The sequence below is a fragment of the Erpetoichthys calabaricus genome, chromosome 2 (genome assembly GCF_900747795.2).
Source record: "Erpetoichthys calabaricus chromosome 2, fErpCal1.3, whole genome shotgun sequence".
Taxonomy (NCBI): domain Eukaryota; kingdom Metazoa; phylum Chordata; class Cladistia; order Polypteriformes; family Polypteridae; genus Erpetoichthys; species Erpetoichthys calabaricus.
The window spans coordinates 23,794,946-23,818,334 of NC_041395.2; the positions used below are offsets into that span (position 1 = coordinate 23,794,946).

Consider the following 23,389-nt stretch of genomic DNA (forward strand, 5'->3'; position numbering starts at 1 on the left):
GAGTCCCACGACTCATTGAGTAAAGAAGTGTTCTGTGGCTTCAGTTTTAAATGCACTGCCCCTTAATTTCCACTGATGTCCTCGAGTACGTGATTCACCCTTAAGCTGAAAGACTTCAACTAGAACTACATTATCAATGCCTTTGAGGGTTTTAAATACCTGGATGAGGTCCGTACGCCATCTCCTCTGCTAGAGACTAAAGAGTTTAATTCTCGGAGTCTTTCACAGTAAGACATGTCATTAAGTCCTGAGATTCACTTGGCTGTTCTCCTCTGCACAGCTTCAAGCGCTGCTTATGTCTTTCTTCTATCATGGTGACCAGAACTGCACACAACACTTCAGATGTGGTCCCACTCTTGCATTATATAGTTTGAGCATAACATCAATTGACTTAAATTTAACAGATTTTATGGTATAACATAACATTTTATTTGTCTTTTTAATTACTTCTTTGCATTGCTTAGTCAATGGAAATGTTGTATCAACATACAGTAAACCCCTCAATCCTTTTCACATGTTGTTTCCTGTATGACTGTGTCTCTCATTTGTAAATGATGTTCATGTTGCCGACATGTAGCTCTTTTCTACATTAAACTCCATTTTCCAGGTGTTCGTCCAGCTCTGAAGCTTGTCCTGGCCTTTTTGCTGCCTCCTTAGTGTCTGCCATCCCAAATCTGCAAATCTGACAAGTTTACTAACTACACCCAAATCAATGTCATTAATACGAGGAACATTCAAAAAGTATCTGCACTTTTATACTTTCGCCGGAAACTGTGAAGGTGGGAGGGAGGAGGAGTAATTGAAATTAGCCTTGAAATTCTTAATCTTCTTCTTCCTTCGGCTGCTCCCATTAGGGGTTGCCACAGCGGATCATCTTCTTCCATATCTTTCTGTCCTCTGCATCTTGTTCTGTTACACCCATCACCTGCATGTCTTCGCTCACCATATCCATAAACCTTCTCTTAGGCCTTCCTCTTTTCCTCTTGCCTGGCAGCTCTATCCTTGGCACCCTTCTCTCATATATACCCAGCATCTGTCCACTGCACATGTCCAAACCAGCGCAATCTTGTCTCTCTGACATTGTCTCCCAACCATCCAACTTGAGCTGACCCCCTAATGTCCTCATTTCTAATTCTATCCATCCTCGTCACACCCAATGCAAATCTTAGCATCTTTAACTCTGCCACCTCCAGCTCTGTCTCTTGCTTTCTGGTCAGTGCCACCGTCTCCAACCCATATAGCATAGCTGGTCTCACTACCGTCCTGTAGACCTTCCCTTTCAGTCTTGCTGATATCCGTCTGTCACAAATTACTCCTGACACTCTTCTTCACCCATTCCACCCTGCCTGCACTCTCTTTTTCACCTCTCTTCCACAATCCCCATTACTCTGTACTGTTGATCCCAAGTATTTAAACTCATCCACCTTCATCAACTCTACTCCCTGCATCCTCACCATTCCACTGACCTTCCTCTCATTTACACACATATATTCTGTCTTGTTCCTACTGACCTTCATTCCTCTCCTCACTAGAGCATATCTCCACCTCTCCAGGGTCTCCTCAACCTGCTCCCTACTCTCGCTACAGATCACAATGTCATCAGCAAACATCATAGTCCATGGGGACTCCTGTCTTATCTTGTCTGTCAACCTGTCCATCACCATTGCAAATAAGAAAGGGTTCAGAGCTGATTCTTAATAGAGTTAAAATAAAGTGTGTAAACTTTTTGAATATCCCTAATATGAATCAGAAAAAGTAATAAGGATCCATGGACAGACCCCTGAGGGGACTCCACTGATGACCTCACTCCATTCTCCTCTTTTCTGTATACTTTGTCTGCTTCCGGTTAACCAATTTTGAGAGCCAGTTTTGTAGGTCATCTCTGATACCTACGGCTTTGAGTTTCAGAATGAATCTTTGGTGTGAGATGACTGAGTCAAATGCTTTTTGAAAGTCTTTTTGAAATTATGTTGTAGGTTTTGTTTTTGCCAGCTATTCTGGTTGCATCTTCAACAAAATTAAAAAGATTGGTTTGGCAGGACCTTTCTCTCATAAGCCTATGTTGGCTGCTGCTTAGAATATCGTTTTTGTTTAAGTAATTTTATCATTTATTTCTTATTATAGTTTACATAATTTTGGATGTCACATAAGTAAGACTATATGGTTTGTAATTATCAGGATCCACTTTGTCTCCTTTCATGAAGATAGATAGATAGATAGATAGATAGATAGATAGATAGATAGATAGATAGATAGATAGATAGATAGATAGATAGATAGATAGATAGATAGATAGATAGATAGATAGATAGATAGATAGATAGATAGATAGATAGATAGATAGATAGATAGATAGATAGATACTTTATTAATCCCAGGGGGAAATTCACATTTGTAACTTTCCAGTCCTCAGGTACTTCTCCTTTCTGAAGTGACTGCTGAAATTTACCTGATAAGGGTTTCTAGATGACTTCTTCTTCCATTTATTTCAATAGAATTGGTAAAATCCCATCAGATCCAGGGGTTACAGTATATTAGTTTTCAACGTATTGAGGGCTTGAAGCACATCTGGTTCTTCTATTTTAAAACCAATGAACTCAAGAAGTTGTTTTTATTTCTGCATCAGGCATTCCATTTGTTTCTTCTTTTATAAATACTTGGGTGAAATATTTGTTTTGAAGAGGAATAAAAAGTTGGGTGAAATTTGACTTGTACCTTATCTGATTTAACATTACAGCTCCCTGTTTCTTTTGATAACTTGTAGACCTTTGAGGCAAAGATTCATCACCTTGAAACGAGACCCAGTCGGAAACCTAAAGACACTCTTGAAGACCTTGAATATTTTATTCGGTGTGAGGTTCACCTGTCTGATCTCAGCACTCTCATCAGCTCAATGAAGAGAATTTCAGAAGATGTCCGGACAACAAAGGAGGAAAAATGTGAGTCATGAATGTCTTCCACCATTCTTTAATACCTGAAAAAAAGTTGATCTTTAATATGCCATAATTGGTGGTAAAGATTAGATTGCAGCCATGTATGCTAAAGTTTACAGTTAAAGAATGCTAATGTGTAGTGTCCTGATTTTAAAAGATTGTTTTTGTCACTGACCCCTCCAAATAAAAAATAAATAAAAACAGATGTTAAGCTTTATTTTCACATGACTCTGGATAGATATATTGATAGGATTTCCCTCACTAGTGAACATTTTTGGAAGTGCTTTTAGAACATATTGGGACTATCTGGTTCTTTAACCTCCCAGTCCATCACACTGATTCTGAAGTCAGATTTCATGTCTGGTGCATTTTTGAGGAACAAATAATTTATTATTTTGTTGTCATACCATTTTGGCTTTCATTGTGCGCTGTCAGTTTTTGTTTTTGCATTAACCTCTAGGGATCCTGGAAAATGGAAAGAGGAAGATGTGAAAGGCACTATAAAATATCTAGATAGATGGAAAGGAAGGGAGGGCACTATACGATAGATAGATAGATAGATAGATAGATAGATAGATAGATAGATAGATAGATAGATAGATAGATAGATAGATAGATAGATAGATAGATAGATAGATAGATAGATAGATAGATAGATAGATAGATAGATAGAGTGCATCCAGAAAGTATTCACAGCGCATCACTTTTTCCACATTTTGTTATATTACAGCCTTATTCCAAAATGGATTAAATTCATTTGTTTCCTCAGAATTCTACACACAACACCCCATAATGACAACGTGAAAAAAGTTTACTTGAGATTTTTGCAAATTTATTAAAAATAAAAAAAATGAGAAAGCACATGCCATATGGAGATGCCATAAACAGCCTTTCACAGTAAATGCCTCCATTTGTGTCTCTGCTAGTTTCTGGTTATAAACATCAGATAATTAAAACAACCAAAGCTCTAAAGTCTTACCGCTAGGTGCTTGCTCTAAAGTTGTATAATTACAGGGCATGCCTTAAGGGGATTAAGGTCGCTGCTGCCTCTAGATTTCTCTGCCCTGTGACTATGAATGGGAGACCAATAAAGTAGATGTTCCATCATGCCCAGCTCTATTAAGGAAGCAAAAATACAAAATATAATTGTGAAACATGTGCATCACATGAGAAGAACATAGCAGTCACAATGGACTTGTCACTGTTTATGTTTTGTTGTCACACAGATGACAAAAAAGGTTTAAGATCTCCAAATTAGACCCATAAAGGCAGGTCAGTTTCCTCACTAGCCAACCTAGATGACACTTACCCAGTCAAGTTTACCCCAGACCACTACCTGCCGGCTTTGGCCCAGATAGACCTACAGAGAGGAAAACAATGTCCCAAAATATATAAAAATGCCATATACTGCAAGGGAGAGAATAACCACAAACCCTTGGCTTGTAAACTGCAGGGAAACAGATAACCTTTAAAAGGGAAGACTTTATTTAACAAAATAGAAAAAATAGAGCAAAATGCTCAAAAAAGAAAAAAAGTTGTTCACAAAATTAAAGTTCTTCTTCTTTCGGCTGCTCCCTTTACGGTTCGCCACATCCAATAACTAGAATAACAAGAATAGTAATAATACTTTTTATAAAGGTTCAGATTTTTGTTTTATGTCTTTTTTGTTCACTTTTAAGTCTTTGACTCATTATTTTCTCTTTTCTCTGTTCCTTTGTTATGTTCTGTGTGTTTTGTGGTTGGTCTCCAAAGAGGCGTAGCCACCTGCCTATCATTGCAAGGGAGCAGTCCTAGCCCTAAAAAGCGAAGGACAGCCTACAGTTCCTTGTAGTTCCTTTGAATGTATTTGGGAGTGACGAGTTTCTTGAATTATTTCTTCGCATTTTTTTGTGAATTTCTGGATATTTTTGACCTGTGCTATGTTTTCTGACTTGTGTCTGGATTTGTGTTTAGGATTTGTTTGCCGCAAGAGCCAGCTTCTGTAGCCGAGGATCGGACCGCCAAGGTCCCCGCCTTCAGCCACCACCCAACTCACACTGCACCCGACCTCCTTGGCCCCTCCCATAGGTGGTGAGCCCATGGGAAGGGGGACCCACGTTGCCTTTTCGGGCTGTGCCCGGCCAAGCCCCATGGGTGCAAGCCCGGCCACTAGGCGCTCGCCATCGAGCCCCACCTCCAGGCCTGGCTCCAGAGTGGGGCCCCGGTGACCCGCATCTGGGCGAGGGAAAACGCCGTCCAAATTTTTTATTCGTTATAGGAGGTTTGTATAACCGCTCTTTGTCTCATCCCTCACCTAGGACCAGTTTGCCTTGGGTGGCCCTACCAGGGGCATAAAGCCCCGGACAACAGAGCTCCTAGGATCATTGGGACACACAAACCCCTCCACCACGGTAAGGTGGCGGTTCGATGCGGTGTCCGCAGTGATGTGGGCTCTGCATCGGTCTGTCGTGGTGAAAAAGGAGCTGAGCCATAAGGCAAAGCTCTCAATTTACCGGTCGATCTATGTTCCTACCCTCACCTATGGTCATGAGCTATGGGTAGTGACCGAAAGAACGAGATCGCGAATACAAGCGGCCGAAATGAGTTTCCTCCGCAGGGTGTCTGGGCTCTCCCTTAAACATAGGGTGAGAACTCAGTCATCCAGGAGGGGCTCAGAGTAGAGCCACTGCTCCTCCGCATCGAGAGGAGTCAGATGAGGTGGCTCGGGCATCTCATCAGGATGCCTCCCTGGTGAGGTGTTCCGGGCACGTCCAACCGGGAGGAGGCCCCGGGGAAGACCCAGGACACGCTGGAGGGACTATGTCTCGCGGCTGGCCTGGGAACGCCTCGGGATTCTCCCGGAAGAGCTAGAAGAAGTGGCCGGGGAGAGGGAAGTCTGGGCATCTCTGCTCAAGCTGCTGCCCCCGCGACCCGACCTCGGATAAGCGGAAGAGGATGGATGGATGGATGGATTTGTTTGCCTTGAATTACTTTGTCTTGTCAGGCATTCCTTGCTGTACCTCTTTGAAACTTCACTGTGTAACATATCCTCTTTTAAAAATATTATTTAATTTATGATGAATCTATGTTGGGCGGCACGGTGGTGCAGTGGTAGCGCTGCTGCCTCGCAGTTAGGAAACCTGGGTTTGCTTCCCGGGTCCTCCCTTCCGTGGAGTTTGCATGTTCTCCCCGAGTCTGTGTGGGTTTCCTCCCACAGTCCAAAGACATGCAGGTTAGGTGCATTGGCGATTCTAAATTGTCCCTAGTGTGTGCTTGGTGTGTGGGTCTGTGTGTGTGTCCTGCTGTGGGCTGGCCCCCTGCCTGGGGTTTATTCCTTGCCTTGCACCCTGTACTGGCTGGGATTGGCTCCAGCAGACCCCCATGACCCTGTTTTAGGATATAGCGGGTTGGATGATGACTGACTGACTGACTGACTGAATCTATGTTGTCCTCTGTTATACTAACCCCTTGGATGGGGGTTAGTGTGATGGGATTCCCCTGTACGGGGCATTTTTTTTAAACTGTTCGGGGGTTTACATGCTTTGGGACTCCTGAGCTTCATTATACAATATAATCCTAATACAAACCAGATAAAGTTTGAGGTGATATCAGGGTGGCCCTGCCTCCTAGAGCTTCACTCACAAAACACATGGAATGGAGGCACATTTTAAAAAGACAAAATTAAAAATACATAAAAATATTAGATATGATAATATTATTAAGACACCAATAAAACATATAAACTCAAGTTGATACACGACAACAGCCACACAGTGCATGTAGGTGATTAAGATGACTAAGAGGATGTTTTGCTTCAGAAGGCTCAGCTTTGCGAGATTGTTCTAATCCTTCTGACTTGTCTTCTCCAATCCATGTCTTGCGAAATCTACTTTGAGTAAATTCTGTATTAACAAAATAATTGGTTGTTGGTGAATAATTACCTCTCTCCGGACCTACCAGAAATAGAAACACTAGCGCGATTACACTGTGGCCTGCCTGAGGGCAGACATTCAAAGGGTTTTCAAACTGGCTTTTGCTGTTGCAGTGTGTGATGTAGGGTGGAATGATATCACGTGGCTCTGGCCCTGGCTTTTTCACTTTTGCCTTTTTTTTCTTGTGATTACATTTTATTTTGTAACTGTTGATTTATGTAGATTTCCTTTCCCTCTGTTGATTTAATTAATTGTTCTCAGTGTTTAGTCACTTATGTTAATAACACTAGAATTACCAGAGCCTACGAAAAAACTCGTAGATCCGGTAATCTGTGTAAACACATTATTAAAACAGAAACGTTTTTTATATTCTAGTAACAAATGACAAAATGTAGGCATAAACTATATAATGTATGAAGCCTGAAGTCCAAATATCAAAGAAACACTTTCACAAAAGGTACAAAAAAAAAGCCGCCTTAGTGTGTGACATTGATACTCATTTATTATGACTTCCGCTGTGGCTCAACAGTATAAGTTGCCGACTGGCAAGCAGAAGGTTATGAGTTTGATCCTGCTGACTCCCTTTTGAGAAGTGAAGTGTTCTTATTTTTACTATTTTAGAATAAAAAGATACATTTGATTTCAGTCTGTAACAGCCGGTGTAATTTATGATATTTGCAAAGGTTAGCTTTGTTTTTGTTTTTTTTTTAATTCACTTTTCATTCTCTGTCGCGTTCAGGATCCTTCCCTACCACCCCCTCCCCCCACCTAACACTGCTGTTTTCACATAAAGACGTGCTATAGCTCTGCAGTTTATCACGATACATACGACCACGTGTTTTTTTTCCCCACAATCTTGCCAGTCTCCACATGTTGCTCTATGCTGTTTCTTTTGTACTCCAGGACATGCAGAGGAAAGCATAGTAAAGAGCAGTAACTTCAGCGCTATATGTAATCATCAGACACTCCCCATCTGACACTGCTGTTTTCACATAAAGACGCGCTATAGCTCTGCAGTGTACTTATGACTGCATTGTCGTACCAATGCTTGCGAACTGAAGTGTCTGCATGCACTTTTCGTGGCATTATACAGTATTTTTATATTATACTGTATTTTTTGAGCATGCCCATGTAGCTCAAACACAGGAACATATGTTGATGTAAAAGTATAACAAAACAAGTGTACTTTTATTCAAGAATATAACCGAAGAAAAAAGAAAGCAAGTTACAGTAGGCGGCTGATATGACAGCTTGCGTGGCGCAATGCTAAGAACTGCTGATTTCCATTCCGTGCTATATAACTGTTAACTGTTAACATTTGAATCTGATGATTGCATATAGCACTGTCTTATTCAGTGTGCGCAAGAACATGCAGGTAGCCAGTTGCTGAGTGCTACAACGCACATTTTAAAAAAAGAAAGAGACAAATATATGTGACGTTCTGAAGAAATCATTTTATGACACGAATAGTACCAATCAGAAAACATCATCGAAGTAATGCAACATTATTTGAAAACGAACAGCGTCAGATCGGGTGTGAAGTTATACTGGCGCTGTTTGAGTCAGATTAGAAGCTGAATAAGCTGAACAAGCTCCCGTTCTGAAAAAAAGCATGAAGTAAAAGTAAAAAGCATGAATTAATCAACAGAAATAAACGCAATCGACATTTTAAACTTAACGATTTACAGTGCATACCAATTTATAAATTTTATGTCCGTTTGAGGAAAAAAAAAACACTTTCTTCAAAGCTGGGAATCAAACTTGCGTCTCGGTAGCACGGCAGGGTTGCTGTGCTCCAAATCAGCAAATTTTAGCGTTAAGCCACGGAAGGTGTCGTAGCATCCTTGAACCTTTTGTAAAAGTGTTTATTTGATGTTTGGACTTCAGGCTTCACACATTCTATAGTTTATGCCTATATTTTGTAACATTTATTACTAAAATATGAAAAAGTTTCTGTTTTAGCAATGTGTTTACACAGATTACTGTAGAAACGGAACATGCATGAAATGCGTGTATTCCAAATAACAATCTATTATTTCCGTTCTAAAACTCCAGCAGTTTAGTCGCTCCCAGATAATCAAACAAGGCATGAGCTGGGAAAACTTAGTGAACGTTCTGCGACGGTGGGGGATGGAATAGCCGGCTACTTGCTGCTCGTCTTAATCGGCACATTTAGAAGACAAAAGAGAGGTGAGAATGGTTTTAAAGACGGCCGGATCTACGAGTTTTTTCGTAGACTGGTAATTCTAGTGTTAAGTTAATTGTTGAGCATGGGAAAGGCACAATATTAACTCTATCAGGGTGGATATCGACTTTTGTCGAAATTCAGGGGTAGATGATGGTAATCAGCTGTCAACGGCGACAAAACTTGCTGTTGCATTTTACCGTGACCCTCTTTGGCAGAAGGAAAGTTAAGCTACATTGGTTTGACCTTCACTCCCTGCTCGTGCATGAGTAGTAAAGAGCAAACAGTCACTAAAAACGGCATTGACATCTGACAAGAGACCCAAGAGAATGCGCAAAGCAAAATACTTCATGGGGTGACGTTTTGCGTGTTATCACTGAATCAGACTCTGACTTGTTGGACTCCGATTTTAGATGCAGGTGATCCAGAGACGGGGATTGAAACATGAAAGTGAGGTTTTGTCATCAGCTCATGGGGTTCCCAGCTGACCGCGGTGCTGAGCTAATTCGTGTAGCTGATGTGTCTACAGCCGCATTTGCCTGGATGGATTCAGCCACGTATGATGACAAGAGGTTGTAGCATGAGGCCGGGGCAGGGACGACTCCATTCTGGGAGGATTAGACGCTAGATGGCAACCCCCCTGGGTTGTAGCAGTGCCTCGGACTCCCGCAAGTCTTCATGAGAGTTCGGAGTGTGGTACAGCCCTGTTGGGATCCCCGTGCACCACCTGGGGGTGCTGCAGCAGGAGCTGCTGAGCCCTTATGGGTAGTTCTTCTGCCACACCCGGAAGGGTTAGGGTAAAAAGGGTTAACGTATAAAAGGAGCCAGCAGCCATTACTCGGCAAGCTGAATAAAAGGAGCCGCCTCACTCCATTCGGGGAGCCAGAGTCGGTAGGAGGAAGGCTAAGCTTGACCAGATGAGTGGAGGAGAAAAAAATGAGAGTGAAGGAAGTCTTGTTGTATTGGACTGTGTTGTGCCTGTGAGAAACAGGGAAGGCGTTTCCCATGAGGTAAAAAGAAAATAAAAACTCGATTGTACCTTGAACTTGTGTCCCACGCTTGTATGTGTTGGGTTCAGGTAGCAGTACCAGCCTGGTGGTCCACAAGGTACAAACCAGATTACATCACACTGCAACTGCCACTGCCACCCATCTGCCACATGAAGACAACCAGAAAAGCTGGCCCGCCAGGCACTCCTGCCGACCACGCGCAGCTGCCAGAGACGTCGAAAGGGTGCCAACAGCAGCCACAGTACACAGCAACAAACATTATAAGTTGATTTATTGTTGTGGAAACCATTGCTTTGTTTGCTTTTCCGAAGGCAAAAAAAAAACTGGAAAAAATATTCAGCCCTCAAGGAGTTAATAAAATATATTGGCTCAGCAATTTTTGCATGACTGATGAACAAACAAACAAACGTCTTACTATTTAAAATATATAGATGAGAAAGCTTCCTTCCATGTCCCAGACAGTTAAAGATTAGGTTGATAGGCCACTCTAGATTAGACCAGTATGTGTGGGTTTGCAATTCAATGGCCAAGTGCCACCTATGATCTGAGTTGACTTGTTCTTGCATCACACAAATAATGGATCACTGCATCCCTGCAGTGAAATAAGTAGAATTAGATGAATGAATCCATCTGGTGCTATGAGAGCTTGTAGAAAGACATGACCACAATAAAAAGGAGCTTGAGATCCACCCGTTTATTGTAGTGCAAAACCATTTAAGAAAGAGTACTCACTATGGACTGAGCCCAATCAAAACTATTAACCGGTTGACTGTTGGTGTTGACTGCTTGTATAGTGGGAGGACAGGAAGAGCATGCTTGCAGGACAGGAAGTGAAATGAGGTCATCAGTGGGTGCCGGAAGTGAGGTCAGGAACAGAGGAGGAAGTGAAGCAATCAAGTGGTTTGGTTTTCTCTTCTGAAGGTCTGTGGGCAGAGAAAAAGAGACATGAGTGCTCACCGCCAACCCTCGATCTGGCTTGTCAATACCCCGATTTGAGCCCTTTGACTGCCTCCTAAGCATACATGTGTGACAAGCTCTTTCCATGAACTTATTCTGAATACCGATTGGTCTTCTCTTTCATTCAGGATTTAAGCTCCTGTCTGTGAAAGCTTTTGCACTTCAGCCCTGATCTGAAAGTATTTTTTACAAGTTATTGGTATCAGCAAAATTAAAATCAGTATTTTTATCTTTGGTTCTGAAAATATTACACGTGTATTTGGTGGAGTTGTTTCGTCACCATTTTAAGTGTGCTTGTTTTTCATGAGTGCTCCGATTTTTATAAATTTGTTTTAACGACTAGCACCATTTTGTGTGTCTCATTGCTATAATACTGCGGGGTAGCTGGGAAGGTGATTCATGTTCATAAAAATGAATTACAATTACGTATAATTAAAATCGATGAAACATTGTAACCAACTGATTTAAAAAAACTAATCTGGTTTTGAACTTTTGGCTTTGTTTTCCATTTTATTCGGTTATCATTTTGCTTTTGAAAAAAGATCTTTCGCCTACTTGTGCATCAGACCCCAGCTTGTTTCATGATTATTCTTCTGCCTTTTCTCTTAACGTCATACCCAAGATGGATGCTTCCAACCTCCTCTTCCTCCTCCTCCTTTTCTCTTCATACAAGATGTTTGCTTATTTCTTCACTCAAATGACAACTAACTTTATTGAGTCATTCCATCAGTCCAATTCGATCACAACATTTGGGTGCTGCTGTAGAGACAACATCTCCAGAAGTTTATTGTGAGGAACAAGGAGGCAAAGAGATGTAATGGCAGGAAAACTGAGGGACAGGCAAGGATCAGAACAGAATAGATCATAATCACCAGCTAGCAAAACATGACAGCAAATCAAAAAGGAAATCAAAAAGAGAAAGAAGTAGAAAACCGAAACCAAACTAGGCCTACTTGAAAAATAAAGAAGCTGTTCTAGAAAGGTCTTATCTCATCTTTTGAAATCGCTTTTCCTGGTGATGGTCGTGGTGGCGATAGGTCAAGCAGGTGTGGCAGGCGGCTGGCATCCATGCCCAGCCGGGACACCCCTGCACAGTATATTCGGGGGGAGCAGCCCTGGAAAGTGCAATACCTCCCCCTGGACGCTAGATGGCCGCCCCCCTGGGCTGGAGTAGTGCCTGGGTTTCCCACATGGCTCCCTGGGAATTGGAGTTGGGGGCAGCCCTGTTGGGTACCGCATGTACTGCCAGGGGGTGCTGTGTTTGGGGCTCCTGAGCCCGTATGGGCAACAGATTCATTACACCTGGAAGTGCCGCCGGAACTCGGTAATCAAGCACCTGGAGCACTTCCAGGTGACCTATAAAAGGAGCCAGTGACCACCACTCAAGGGCCAGAGTCGGGTGGAGGAGGACAAGGTTGCTAGAGAGGAGTGGTGGTGGTGTTGGTGCCAAGGAGAAGAAGGTTTTGTGCTTGGGCTGTACTGGTGGTGAACAGTGCTTGGAACTGTGTTGTAGCTGGGGGGTTTACGGGGAAGACGTGCCCTCCAGCTGAAGAATAATAAAATAGTTGTATTTGATAGTGCCTCCTGTGTCAAGTCTGTGCCGGGTCGGGCACAATATAGCGCCTTTGTGACACAGGTCAACCCGGACATTCCCGTCCCCATATAGAGATTCCAACTCCAAGTAGGAATACTGAGGTGTTCCCAAAACAGCTGACAGATATAAGTAATCTAGCATATCATGGGTCTACCACAGGGTCTCCACCCAATGGGACATGTTTTAAGGGGAGCCACCGGGGATACAACCTTACAACATGTCCAAAAAACATCAGCTTGCTTCTCCCATTCCAGAGGAGTAGCGACTTTCGTCTATAACTCACCTGAATCTCTGAACTTCTGAACCTATCATGGAGAATCAACACAGCCAACCTGTGAAGAAACCTCATTCCAGCCATTTGTACTCACAATCTTGTTACCAAGAGTTTATAACCTCAAGTGAGGTCAGGGATGTAGGTTGTGGACCACCGGGGCGTGTTGTGGAAGACGACCAGCGACCTTTCCCCACTGGGATTCCTGGATCAGGAAAGAACCGGGAGAGGGGCAATATCTCCCTTGGGCGCAAAAGGGCAGCCCCCCTGATTTCAATTAAGGACCACGGATACGGAGCTGGGAGTCTCAACCCTGTGGGGGTCCGTGGCCAACCCCAGGGGGCGCCTGGATGGTTCCCGAGCCCTGGAGGACAGCACTTCCGCCACACTAGGAAGTGCTGCCGCTCCAGGAACTGTGTACGCCTGGAGTGCTTCCGTGTGCAAGGGCAGCACTTCCGCCACACCAGGAAGTGCTGCTGGAAGACCATCTCAGAGCACCTGGAGCACATCCAGGGAGTTATAAAAGGGGCCGCCTCATTCCATTCAGGGAGCCGGAGTCGGGAGGAGGAAGATGGCGCTTGCGAGAGAGGAGTGGAGGCAACCGAAGAGAGAAAGAACTGAGGAATAGTATGTGAGTTGGTGGAACCAGTTTGTACACTTTGTAAATAAACACGTGTGTTGTGAACTTCGGGTATTGTGTCTGTCTGTGGCTGGGCTATCTGTTACAGTGTACAGCCGCCATAACTCCGACACGGACAGGCAGGACACGAGTTCCAGTCCAGCACACAGCTGGGGAACGCTTTTCTGTGCTTCCTACAGCACAGTACATAAAGCACAGCTCTCTTCTTTCTCTTCCTTTCTTTATCCTTCCCCTCCTCTCCCACTCAGGCAAGCTTCATCCACCTTCTCCCAACTCTGGCTCCCCAAATGGAGTGAGGCGCCTCCTTTTATACAGCTCCTGGGAGTGCTCCAGGTGGCTCATCAGTGTTACCTGGAATCACTCACTCCCAGGTGTGGTGGAAGTCCACTATAGGGTTCTGCAACTCCCCCTGTCAGCCCCCTACGGAACCCAACAGGGCTCTACCAAAATCTAAGTCCCAGCGTGCCCAGCGGGAATCTGTGGTGCCACAGCTGCCCAGGAGCGCTGCCCTCTAGCGTCCCAGGGGAGATAGTGTTTCGTAGATGATCTCTACCCTTAGTCCTTCTATCCAGCTGCTGTTTCGGCAGGGTAATGGCCGAGGCCGCCCGTCACAAGGTAAACCGGTAAACTAAGTCGTTTTGTCTTTGGACTCAACTCCTGCTTCACCATCATTCACCACTTTAAAACCTGTAGAACAGTTGCCTCCACTTCAATCTACTTGTTGATCTCATGTTCCCTTTTTTCCATCACTTGTGAACAAAATCCGAGATCCTTGAACTCCGCCACTAAAGGCAGTTGTCCCCCTCCCACCTACAGAGAGCAATCCACTCTTTTATGAGAGGGGGCCTTGACCTCAGTCTTGGTGATGCTGATCCTCATCCCAACCTCTTCACACTCAGTAGTGAATTACTTGAATGCATGCTGAAGGTGCACAGTCAGACGAAGCAAAGAGGACACCATTATCCACATAAAGTCATAATGCTATCCTGTAAAGAAGGTTTGAGATAGAATTTCTATATTGAGGGATGAAGCTACTGTAGTGGCACGGTGGCGCAGTGGGTAGCGCTGCTGCCTCGCAGTTGGGATACCTGGGGACCCGGGTTCGCTTCCCGGGTCCTCCCTGCGTGGAGTTTGCATGTTCTCCCCGTGTCTGCGTGGGTTTCCTCCGGGCGCTCCGGTTTCCTCCCACAGTCCAAAGACATGCAGGTTAGGTGGATTGGCGATTTTAAATTGGCCCTAGTGTGTGCTTGGTGTGTGGGTGTGTTTGTGTGTGTCCTGCGGTGGGTTGGCACCCTGCCCAGGATTGGTTCCCTGCCTTGTGCCCTGTGTTGGCTGGGATTGGCTCCAGCAGACCCCCGTGACCCTGTGTTCGGATTCAGCGGGTTGGAAAATGGATGGATGGAAGCTACTGTAAATTACAGGGCCATCAGATGGACAGAAGAACTTCCACATGCGTCATCGAAGCCACTTGTAGACATGTGACAAGTAGCTGCCTGTTATATAAACAAAAGGCAGTAATGGCAAAATAAAAAATTAAACTTTGTCCAAAATTCATAAAAAGTATATCAGATCCCCACAAAATGGATCGTTCATAATTGAAAAAACTATCATCCAGTACTTAGCACAAAAAAATAAATAACGTTTATTTTTGACAGCTGTTAGTTAATGCATTACAACGGTGGGATAAGCCATCAACACAAGAAGTGTCAGAAAGATTTGGAGCACCATAGTGATCCCCAAGTATTGTAATGGGCAAAAACAGAAACAGAATAAAGATTTGGTAATCAAATTTCTTCTTGTTCAGATGCAGCCCTTCTTCAGACTGCCCCAACATGGTGTTAGAGACAGTTATGACTCCTGCAAACTGGAAGGGGCAGGTTCAGGAGGGCGGAAACCAGAAGTGACATCAGAGACAGAAGAACTGTCAATCATTCATTTGCAGAAGGATAAAGAGAAAAGGCATTAGATAACAGCACCACCCTATGGCTCAAAGTGTAACAGCTATTTTTTTTTTTGTTCTTTATTTCACCTTATACAATTTCTTGTATTAGGAATTTGTTAGTTTTCGCATACCCCTTGGGGTCAGAGCGCAGGGTCAGCCATTGTACAGCGCCCTTGGAGCAATTACAGGTTAAGGGTCTTGCTCAAGGGCCCAGCAGAGTAGGATCTCTTTTGGCAGTGATGGGGATTCGAACCGACAACCTTCTGGAAACCAGCGCAGATCCTTAGCCTTAGAACCACCACTCCGCCCTGAGGCTCTCTCCCAGATGCACATGTGTGACATCATACTAGCTTTATCATAATGGCTTTTATATATAGTGTAACAGATAGAGGCGTGGTCCACCTCTTGAACCCTCAGGTACCACTCTGAACACCAGGTGAATGTACAATAATTATTTATTTTGTTGCTACACAGTGCACAAAGCACCCTCCACTCCACACTCATAAACACAATTCTCTCTCTCTCTCAATAAACCAATCCTCCTCGCCCAGACACTTCGCCACCCTACCTCCCAGCTCAGCTCAGTGTCTGGGCTTTCCCACAGTCCTTTTATATCCCCTGACCCGGAAGTGGTTCCTGGCCAAACCCACAAGTCCTTATTCCCTCCGGGTCAGGGTAAACAGTCCTTTCTTCAGCCCGGGAGCACGTCGTTCCTTCCCGTCACGTGACTCCCGGGTTATAGGGCACATAAGAGCCCACTAGCCCCCCTACAGCGACTCCCGGTTGCCCCCAAGGTATCCAGCATGGCTGTGTATATAAACTACAAAGTCCATGAGGCCCTGCTGGAACTCGGGGCACGATCATGCTGTCCGGAGGGCTCCTCCTGGTGGCCTGGGGGTGGCGACCGGAGTCTGTAGCCGGCCGTCCATCACAATATATATAGTATCATTTTTTTTTTATTATTCTTTCTGTTTTATTTCGTTTTCTGGGAGTATGTTTTGTTTTTGTATTATCTGTATTAAATAGGAAAAAAATAAATGATGTGGCAACCCTACCTGCATCTTTTATAAAGAACCCAAAGAAAGCTACAGATCAGGCCATGGAGAAATACCCTTGAGGTGCCATGAGCAGGAGGCGACAGGACAGACCTAACTATGATGACCATTCGTGATGGACTTAGGACTACGTGTGCAAATCACGTGGGGCCTGAGAATTGTATAAATTAATTTAAAATTTTATTTTCAAGTCTGTATTAGTATATTCATGCATTTTGATTTGTAAGATTTTGTTTTTCATGTGTTTTTACAGTTCACTGGTTTCCAAAGAAAATTTCAGAGCTGGACCGATGTCACCATCTGGTAACAAAATTTGACCCAGACCTTGATCAAGATCACCCTGTGAGTAATTCATATGGATGCATTTACATTTTTTATTTTTAGAATTGTATATCTGAGTCATTCTCTCTATAATAGGTGAATTTATTGATCTCCATGTATGTCTGTTAATTTGGTAAAGATCTTTCAGTGTAAAATATAAAACAAATCAGGTGCCAGAAAGTGATGAATTCAGAATTGCTGCCTAAAATATGAAAAAAAGTTTTTTATGGGAGAAAATGTTAATTTTATAGATAGTACTCATATCTGTGTTTCATTAAGTTACAAGGTTATTTTTTTAAAACAATCTAGACAAGAAAAGGCCATTCAGCCCAACAAGCTCGCCAGTTCTATCCACATAATTCTTCCAAAATAACATCAAGTTCAGTTTTGAAGGTCCCTAAAGTCCTGCCGTCTGCTACACTACTTCTACTACTCCAAGTGTCTGTGGTTCTCTGTGTAAAGAAAAACTTCCCAATGTTTGTGCAACATTTACCCTTTACAAGTTTCCTAGTGTTGTCCCCATGTTCTTGATGAACTCATTTTAAAGTCACCGTCTCGATCGACTGAACAAATCCCCTTCATAATTTTTAAACAATTCAGTCAGGTCTCCTCTTAATCCCCATTTTCTTAAACTGTAAAGGCTCAGCTCTTTTAATCCTTCCTCATAACTCGTCCCCTGTAGCCCTGGAATCAGCCTAGTTGCTCTTCTCTGGACCTTCTCTTGTGCTGCTATGTCCTTTTTGTAGCCTGGAGACTAAAACTACACACAGGACTCCAGATGAGGCCTCACCAGTGTGTTATTAATGACTTGTACTCCACACGCCATGCTATATACCATGACATTCTGTTAGCCTTCTTAATGCATTAGTGCAGCACATCCAATACAGTGACATTTTAGATTAGATTAGATTTAGATTATTTTATTTATAAAAGCACATTTAAAACAACAGAGGTTGCGCCAAAGTGCTGTATAAAAAAGCGTTAAAATAAACACAAACACAATACAAACAATCAAGCAGATTAACAAAACAACCAATTATAACATCCACCACAATCCCATCATACATAATGAAAGACTAAAGAAAATAAGTAGGTCTTAAGCCGACTTTTAAAAACCTCAATCGAGGATGAAGACCTGATGTGAAGAGGCAAGTCATTCCAAAGCCGTGGAGCAACAAATGAGAAAGCGCAGTCTCCCCTCGACTTCAGCCGAGATCTTGGCACTACAAGGAGCAGTCATCCAGATGACCTCAGTGCTCTTGGTGGCACATAGGGGTGAAGGAGGTCACAGATATATTTTGGAGCGAGACCATGCAAGGCTTTAAAAACAAACAACAAGATTTTAAAATCAATGCAACACTTCACTGCGGTGGGCTGGCACCCTGCCCGGGGTTTGTTTCCTGCTTTGCGCCCTGTGTTGGCTTGGATTGGCTCCAACAGACCCCCCCGTGACCCTGTAGTTAGGATATAGCCGGTTGGATAATGGATGGATGGATGGATGCAACACTTCACCAGTAGCCATTGAAGATGAAGAGACTAAAATGGGGGAGATGTGATCCGTTTTTCTCGACCCAATCAAAAATCTAGCTGCAGCGTTCTGAACCAACTGAAGGTGCGACAGAGCAGATTTAGGCAGTCCCACATATAAAGAATTACAATAATCAAGATGTAATAAAGGCATGAATGACTGTTTCTAAGTCCTTCTGTGGTAGAAAGGATTTTAGTTTAGAAATTTGCCTCAATTGGTAAAAACTGGACTTTACTACCATGGAGATTTGTTTTTCAAAACTTAGTGATGACTCAAAGATGGAAGTCTTCTCTTTTCATTGTTTTCATCAAATTTCAAATTCACATTCTTCAGAGACTAAGCTTCTAGGTGGACCATTAGACAACTGCAGCTGTCTTTCATAAATGCTTGTAGAATAAGAAAGGTTTAGAGGGTCTCATCAGTCAGAAACCCAGGTGGCAACAAACCTTGTTCTCTGAACACACCACCACTACGTTCAACAACCCATAATGACAAAGTCAAAACAATTTTTCAGAAAAGTTTGCAGATGTATTAAAAATCAAAAACTGAAATCTCTCATTCATGTAAGTAGTAAACCCCTTAATTCATTATTTGGTGGAAGCCTCTTTGGCAGCAATTCCAAGTTCGAGTCTTCTTGGGTAAATCTCTACCTGTCTTTGCATAACTGGACAGTTTATTCCATTCTTCCAACAATTTGAGCAATTTATCCTATCCTCTCCAGCTCTGTAAGATTAAGCGGTGTGAAATGATTGAACAGACACAGGAAGAGGTTTGGGGGCAGCCACCCATATACTTCAATTAAGCTGCCAAAACTGAAACGTTTGTTCTATAGAAAAGGTCTCAACAGACTTCAGTCCAACAATAGAACAATCATGATAGGCAAAGATAGTGGTTTTAAAGCTGGGCAGGGGAAGTGACATCATCGGGCCCAGAACCAGAAGTGATGTCCTCGAGTCCAGCCGAAATTTCCTATGGTTGGTCTGCCGATGAAAAAGAGGGAGGATTAGTACACGCTGCCACCCGATGGTATGGCATGGAATTATCCCTTTGTGAGCCCTTCAGCTGCCTCCCATGTGTATTTGTGTGACAATAGGAAACATCTGTAAACTGCCATCTTCAGGTCTCTCCACAAATGTTCTAAGGGGGTGTAACAAAAACACGGACACACATAATGATTTGGGGTACCTGCTGGCAAACTCCATGAGTTATAAACACATAGAAGAAGTTCAAAACACTTCTTTATAGTCTCAAAGTGACTGCTCCAAGATGGACCTTCTGGTTAAGTACAGGCCAGGCAGGAAGAGGCGAGTCCAGGGGGATGAACACTGGAAGTGATGTCAGAGGTTGTGGTGCTGTCAATCATCCAGTCTGTAGAGGGAGGAAGATAACAGCTGTGGTGTAGCAATGGATTGTGCAGATTGTCCAAAGCACAAGAGCCTACGAGCTTGGGGGACCCACTTTGGGCTGTACAGATTTAAAAAAAAAAAAAAATAGAATAACTTCAATTACTTGTACAGTTCATTGCGTTAATAATACACAATCTCAGTGACATGTTTGCACCATCACTAGGCAAGTCCAATCCAATCCATGATGATATTACGTATTTGGCAGGCCTACAGTTTACACAAATTTAGACTTCGGGCGTTCGGAGGCTCAGAGCCTAATCAGAGTCACAACACGTCCTAGTCTGCCGTACAGAGAAGTGCACATTCCCAAATTTGGCAACCTTTGGCATTCCATAGTGGATGAAAAAGGAAGAAGTTTTGAAGGATGTCAATAATTGTTACTTTTGTACTTTGATTTGATGTCAACAGTTTTTGAAATTCAAAGTTGTAAACGGTAAATCATAGCAATTCTGTTGTTAAGTTATGGTCCCCGTTAGTTGCCAAGCGCCGAATATTAGAACAATTTGACGCTTTTTATACTCTCGCCAAACGACACCATGACGGCCAGTAGCAGCAAATCCGGCCAACATTTTAATAGTGGTGCTGCTAAACGTAAGGCACACCTGCAACAGGAAATGAAAAACGCTAAGCTTATCAAGATTTCTCCCTTTCACAAAACTGAGCAAGGTGCCAGCACTGGTAACTGAGAATACTGATGCTGGTGAATCGTCACAACTGTTGCAAGCAGGTTATACAGACATTGCAGTGACTGAAATGGTTGCAACTACCAAGTCTGGAAGTAGCGAGACAACGGCTTCAGATCAGGTGCTGTCTGCTAAAACCGTTAAAAATGGAGAAAGTACTGAAGACAAACAAGCAATATATATGACCACGCAATCTCCTACCGACAAAATTAAATTTCTTGGAACCATTAACACCTTACTTTATGACGTCCATTTTTTCAGAACTTGCGTAAAACAGGACGATTGTCAGACAGGGCTTCATTTTATAGCACAGAACAGTTTCTTCTTTCTAGCTTATGTTACATTTTAATCATCTTCCTTCATAAAGTTGTCTTGGAAAAGTAAGCGGGTCGACATCTTACATATATTTATGTACTAACTAATAAAATACCCGCGCTTCGCAGAGGCGAAGTACTGCTTTAAAATTTTTATTAAGAAATATAAACCTTTTTAAACTGAGGGAAAATATACCAATAATTATTTGTTAAGGATCTCTATGTATATCACGTTGTCAGTTCGGCCCTCCGGTTGTAATATGACCAAGCTGTGCGCTGAGCTTACTCTTGAGCATGCAACGTATAGTTGGCCATGTGAAAAGCAATCTTGCCTCAAATCAATGCCAACCTTTTGTAGGGTCTGTCCCTGAGACTTATTAATTGTCATTGCGAAGCAGAGCCTTACTGGAAATTGGAGGCGTTTGAAACTGTAAGTTTCTCAGTAATATTATTGGTGCCCCCAACCTTCAAAATTAGATTATGCTCAGGAGTGCCTGGTGGATTCAGAGTGTGGAGAAACTCTACCGGATAGTGCACCGCGTCTTCCACTTCTACAACTGAATCCACGTGAATACCGTGGCGAAGCAAGGAAGGAATGAAGAGACCGGAGTGACGGATGGCCTTATATAGGCAGGCAGCCAACTCCGTGGGAGGCGTGGGGATGGGGGACCCAACGGCAATCCCCTTCTTTCCTGGTTACTCAGTTTGCCCAGACAGCTAACTCTAGGAAGAGTCCTGGTTGATTTAAATTTCTTGAATTTCACAACTTTTGAGGCCACTCTGCTCTTGGGAACACTCAATACTTTAGACATGGTTTAATATCCCTGCTTTGACCTATGCCTCATGACAATTTGACTGTGGAGATCTACAGAGGGCTTCTTGGCCTCCATTGTCCTGCAGCAGAGAAATATGTTCAGAAGAGATTGCAACTTTTACTAAACTATCCATCCATCCATTTTCCAACCCGCAGAATCCGAACACAGGAGTCTGCTGGAGCCAATCCCAGCCAACACAGGGCACAAGGCAAGAACCAATCCCGGGCAGGGTGTCAACCCACCACAGGACACACACAAACACACGCACACACTAAGGCCAATTTAGAATCGCCAATCCACCTAACCTGCATGTGTTTGGACTGTGAGAGGAAACCGGAGGAAACCCACGCAGACACGGGGAGAACATGCAAACTCCACGCAGGGAGGACCCGGGAAGCGAACCTGGGTCTCCTAACTGCGAGGCAGCAGTGCTACCACTGCGCCACCATGCCGCCCTTTACTAAACTAAAGGTCTATATATTATAACCACAACGGGGCGCCACTGATGTCCAAACCACAAACACAGTAATTCCCAAGCACAATTCCCAGTTCAAATAAACAATTTTTCTTACTCCCAACACCTTCTTTGTAAAAACACCAGCAAAATACACCAATTCACAATTCTCTCCTTCCACCTCCAAGAGTGTTGCCTGCTGCCTCCCAACTCTGACTTGTTTAAGTGAGGTGGTGGCTCTCTTTTAAACTCGATCCAGGAACTGCTTCTGGTCTTAAGCCCCAGTCATCAGGTGCATTTCCGGGTTGTGTAGAAACTTGGGTGGTCCTCCTTCTGGCAGTATTGTAACCACAAGGGGGAGCAACTGAGCGCCAAACCACAGACACAGTCATATTCAACACAATTCAAGGTTAAAATAAAGGATTTTATTTGTCATCAACACTGTCTTCTCCAAAACACCAGCAAAATGACACCAATACACAATTCTCCTTCCACCTCCGAGAGAGCGATGCCCACTGCCACCTGATTCTAACTCGTTTAAATGAGGCGACGGGCTCTCTTTTAAATTTGACCTGGTAGGTGGTTTCGGTCAGCTGGCTTGTGTGGCTAAAATGCTTCAGCTATGTCTCTTCATGGCCTCAGTTAACCGTTTAGAGTAAAATAATGTAACGGGGAATAAAACTCACATATCATAGTGACACACTTCAAACATTTGGTTGCACATGCTGTGTAAATTGTGAGATCTTCTATACACAGTTCAGTGTACCACAAGTTCTTGATACAAGTCAAGGAGAATTAAAGCAAATAGGATGGACCTGAGCACAAGCTGGAGTTCCACAGAAAAGCTCTGAGCACTTCTATGAATGAGAGATTTCAGTTTTTGATTTTTAAGAAATTTACAAACGTATCTGAAAACAAGTCTTCACTTTGTCATTATGGGTAACTGAGTGTCGATTGATAGGCAAAAAAGCCAAATGTATTCATTTAAAGTTAAATCTACAAAGCAATAAAGTGTGCCAAAAGTGAAGGTGTCTGAAGACTTTCTGGATCCACTATAATTTATTCAAATCATATATTTTCTAATCCATAATACCAAACCTCACCTCCGTCAAAATGAAATTCATTAAGAAATTAGGCAGGCAATGTGGTGTAGAGGCCAAGTTATTACAGTTGAAACCCAAAAATCGCTGGTTAAATTCCCTCTTCTGTCTCAGTGTATGATGCTGAGTGAGTCACTTGGTCTGCCTCTGAAGTACGTGTCAACACTTTTAATGTGCCTTGAATAAAAGCATTTGCAAATTGCGTAATAGTAATAATGATAATATATTAAAGATGTGTTTCTAAGTGAGTAGCTGCTAATGTGGACACAC

General features: G+C 43.1%; 2 protein-coding genes across 4 annotated transcripts in view; both read left to right on the forward strand.

The window, feature by feature from the left end:
- The window catches only part of mrpl23 (mitochondrial ribosomal protein L23), an 873,401-nt gene that overhangs the window by 681,326 nt on the left and 168,686 nt on the right, over positions 1-23,389 (forward strand). The gene's annotated exons all lie outside the window — the stretch shown is intronic.
- The window catches only part of th (tyrosine hydroxylase), a 67,965-nt gene that overhangs the window by 11,692 nt on the left and 32,884 nt on the right, over positions 1-23,389 (forward strand). For both annotated transcript variants that reach the window (XM_028791086.2, XM_051923612.1), the window contains 2 exons: positions 2,765-2,939; positions 16,752-16,840. In XM_028791086.2, the coding sequence (XP_028646919.1) occupies positions 2,765-2,939; positions 16,752-16,840 (264 nt within the window). The remainder of the gene's footprint in view (positions 1-2,764; positions 2,940-16,751; positions 16,841-23,389) is intronic.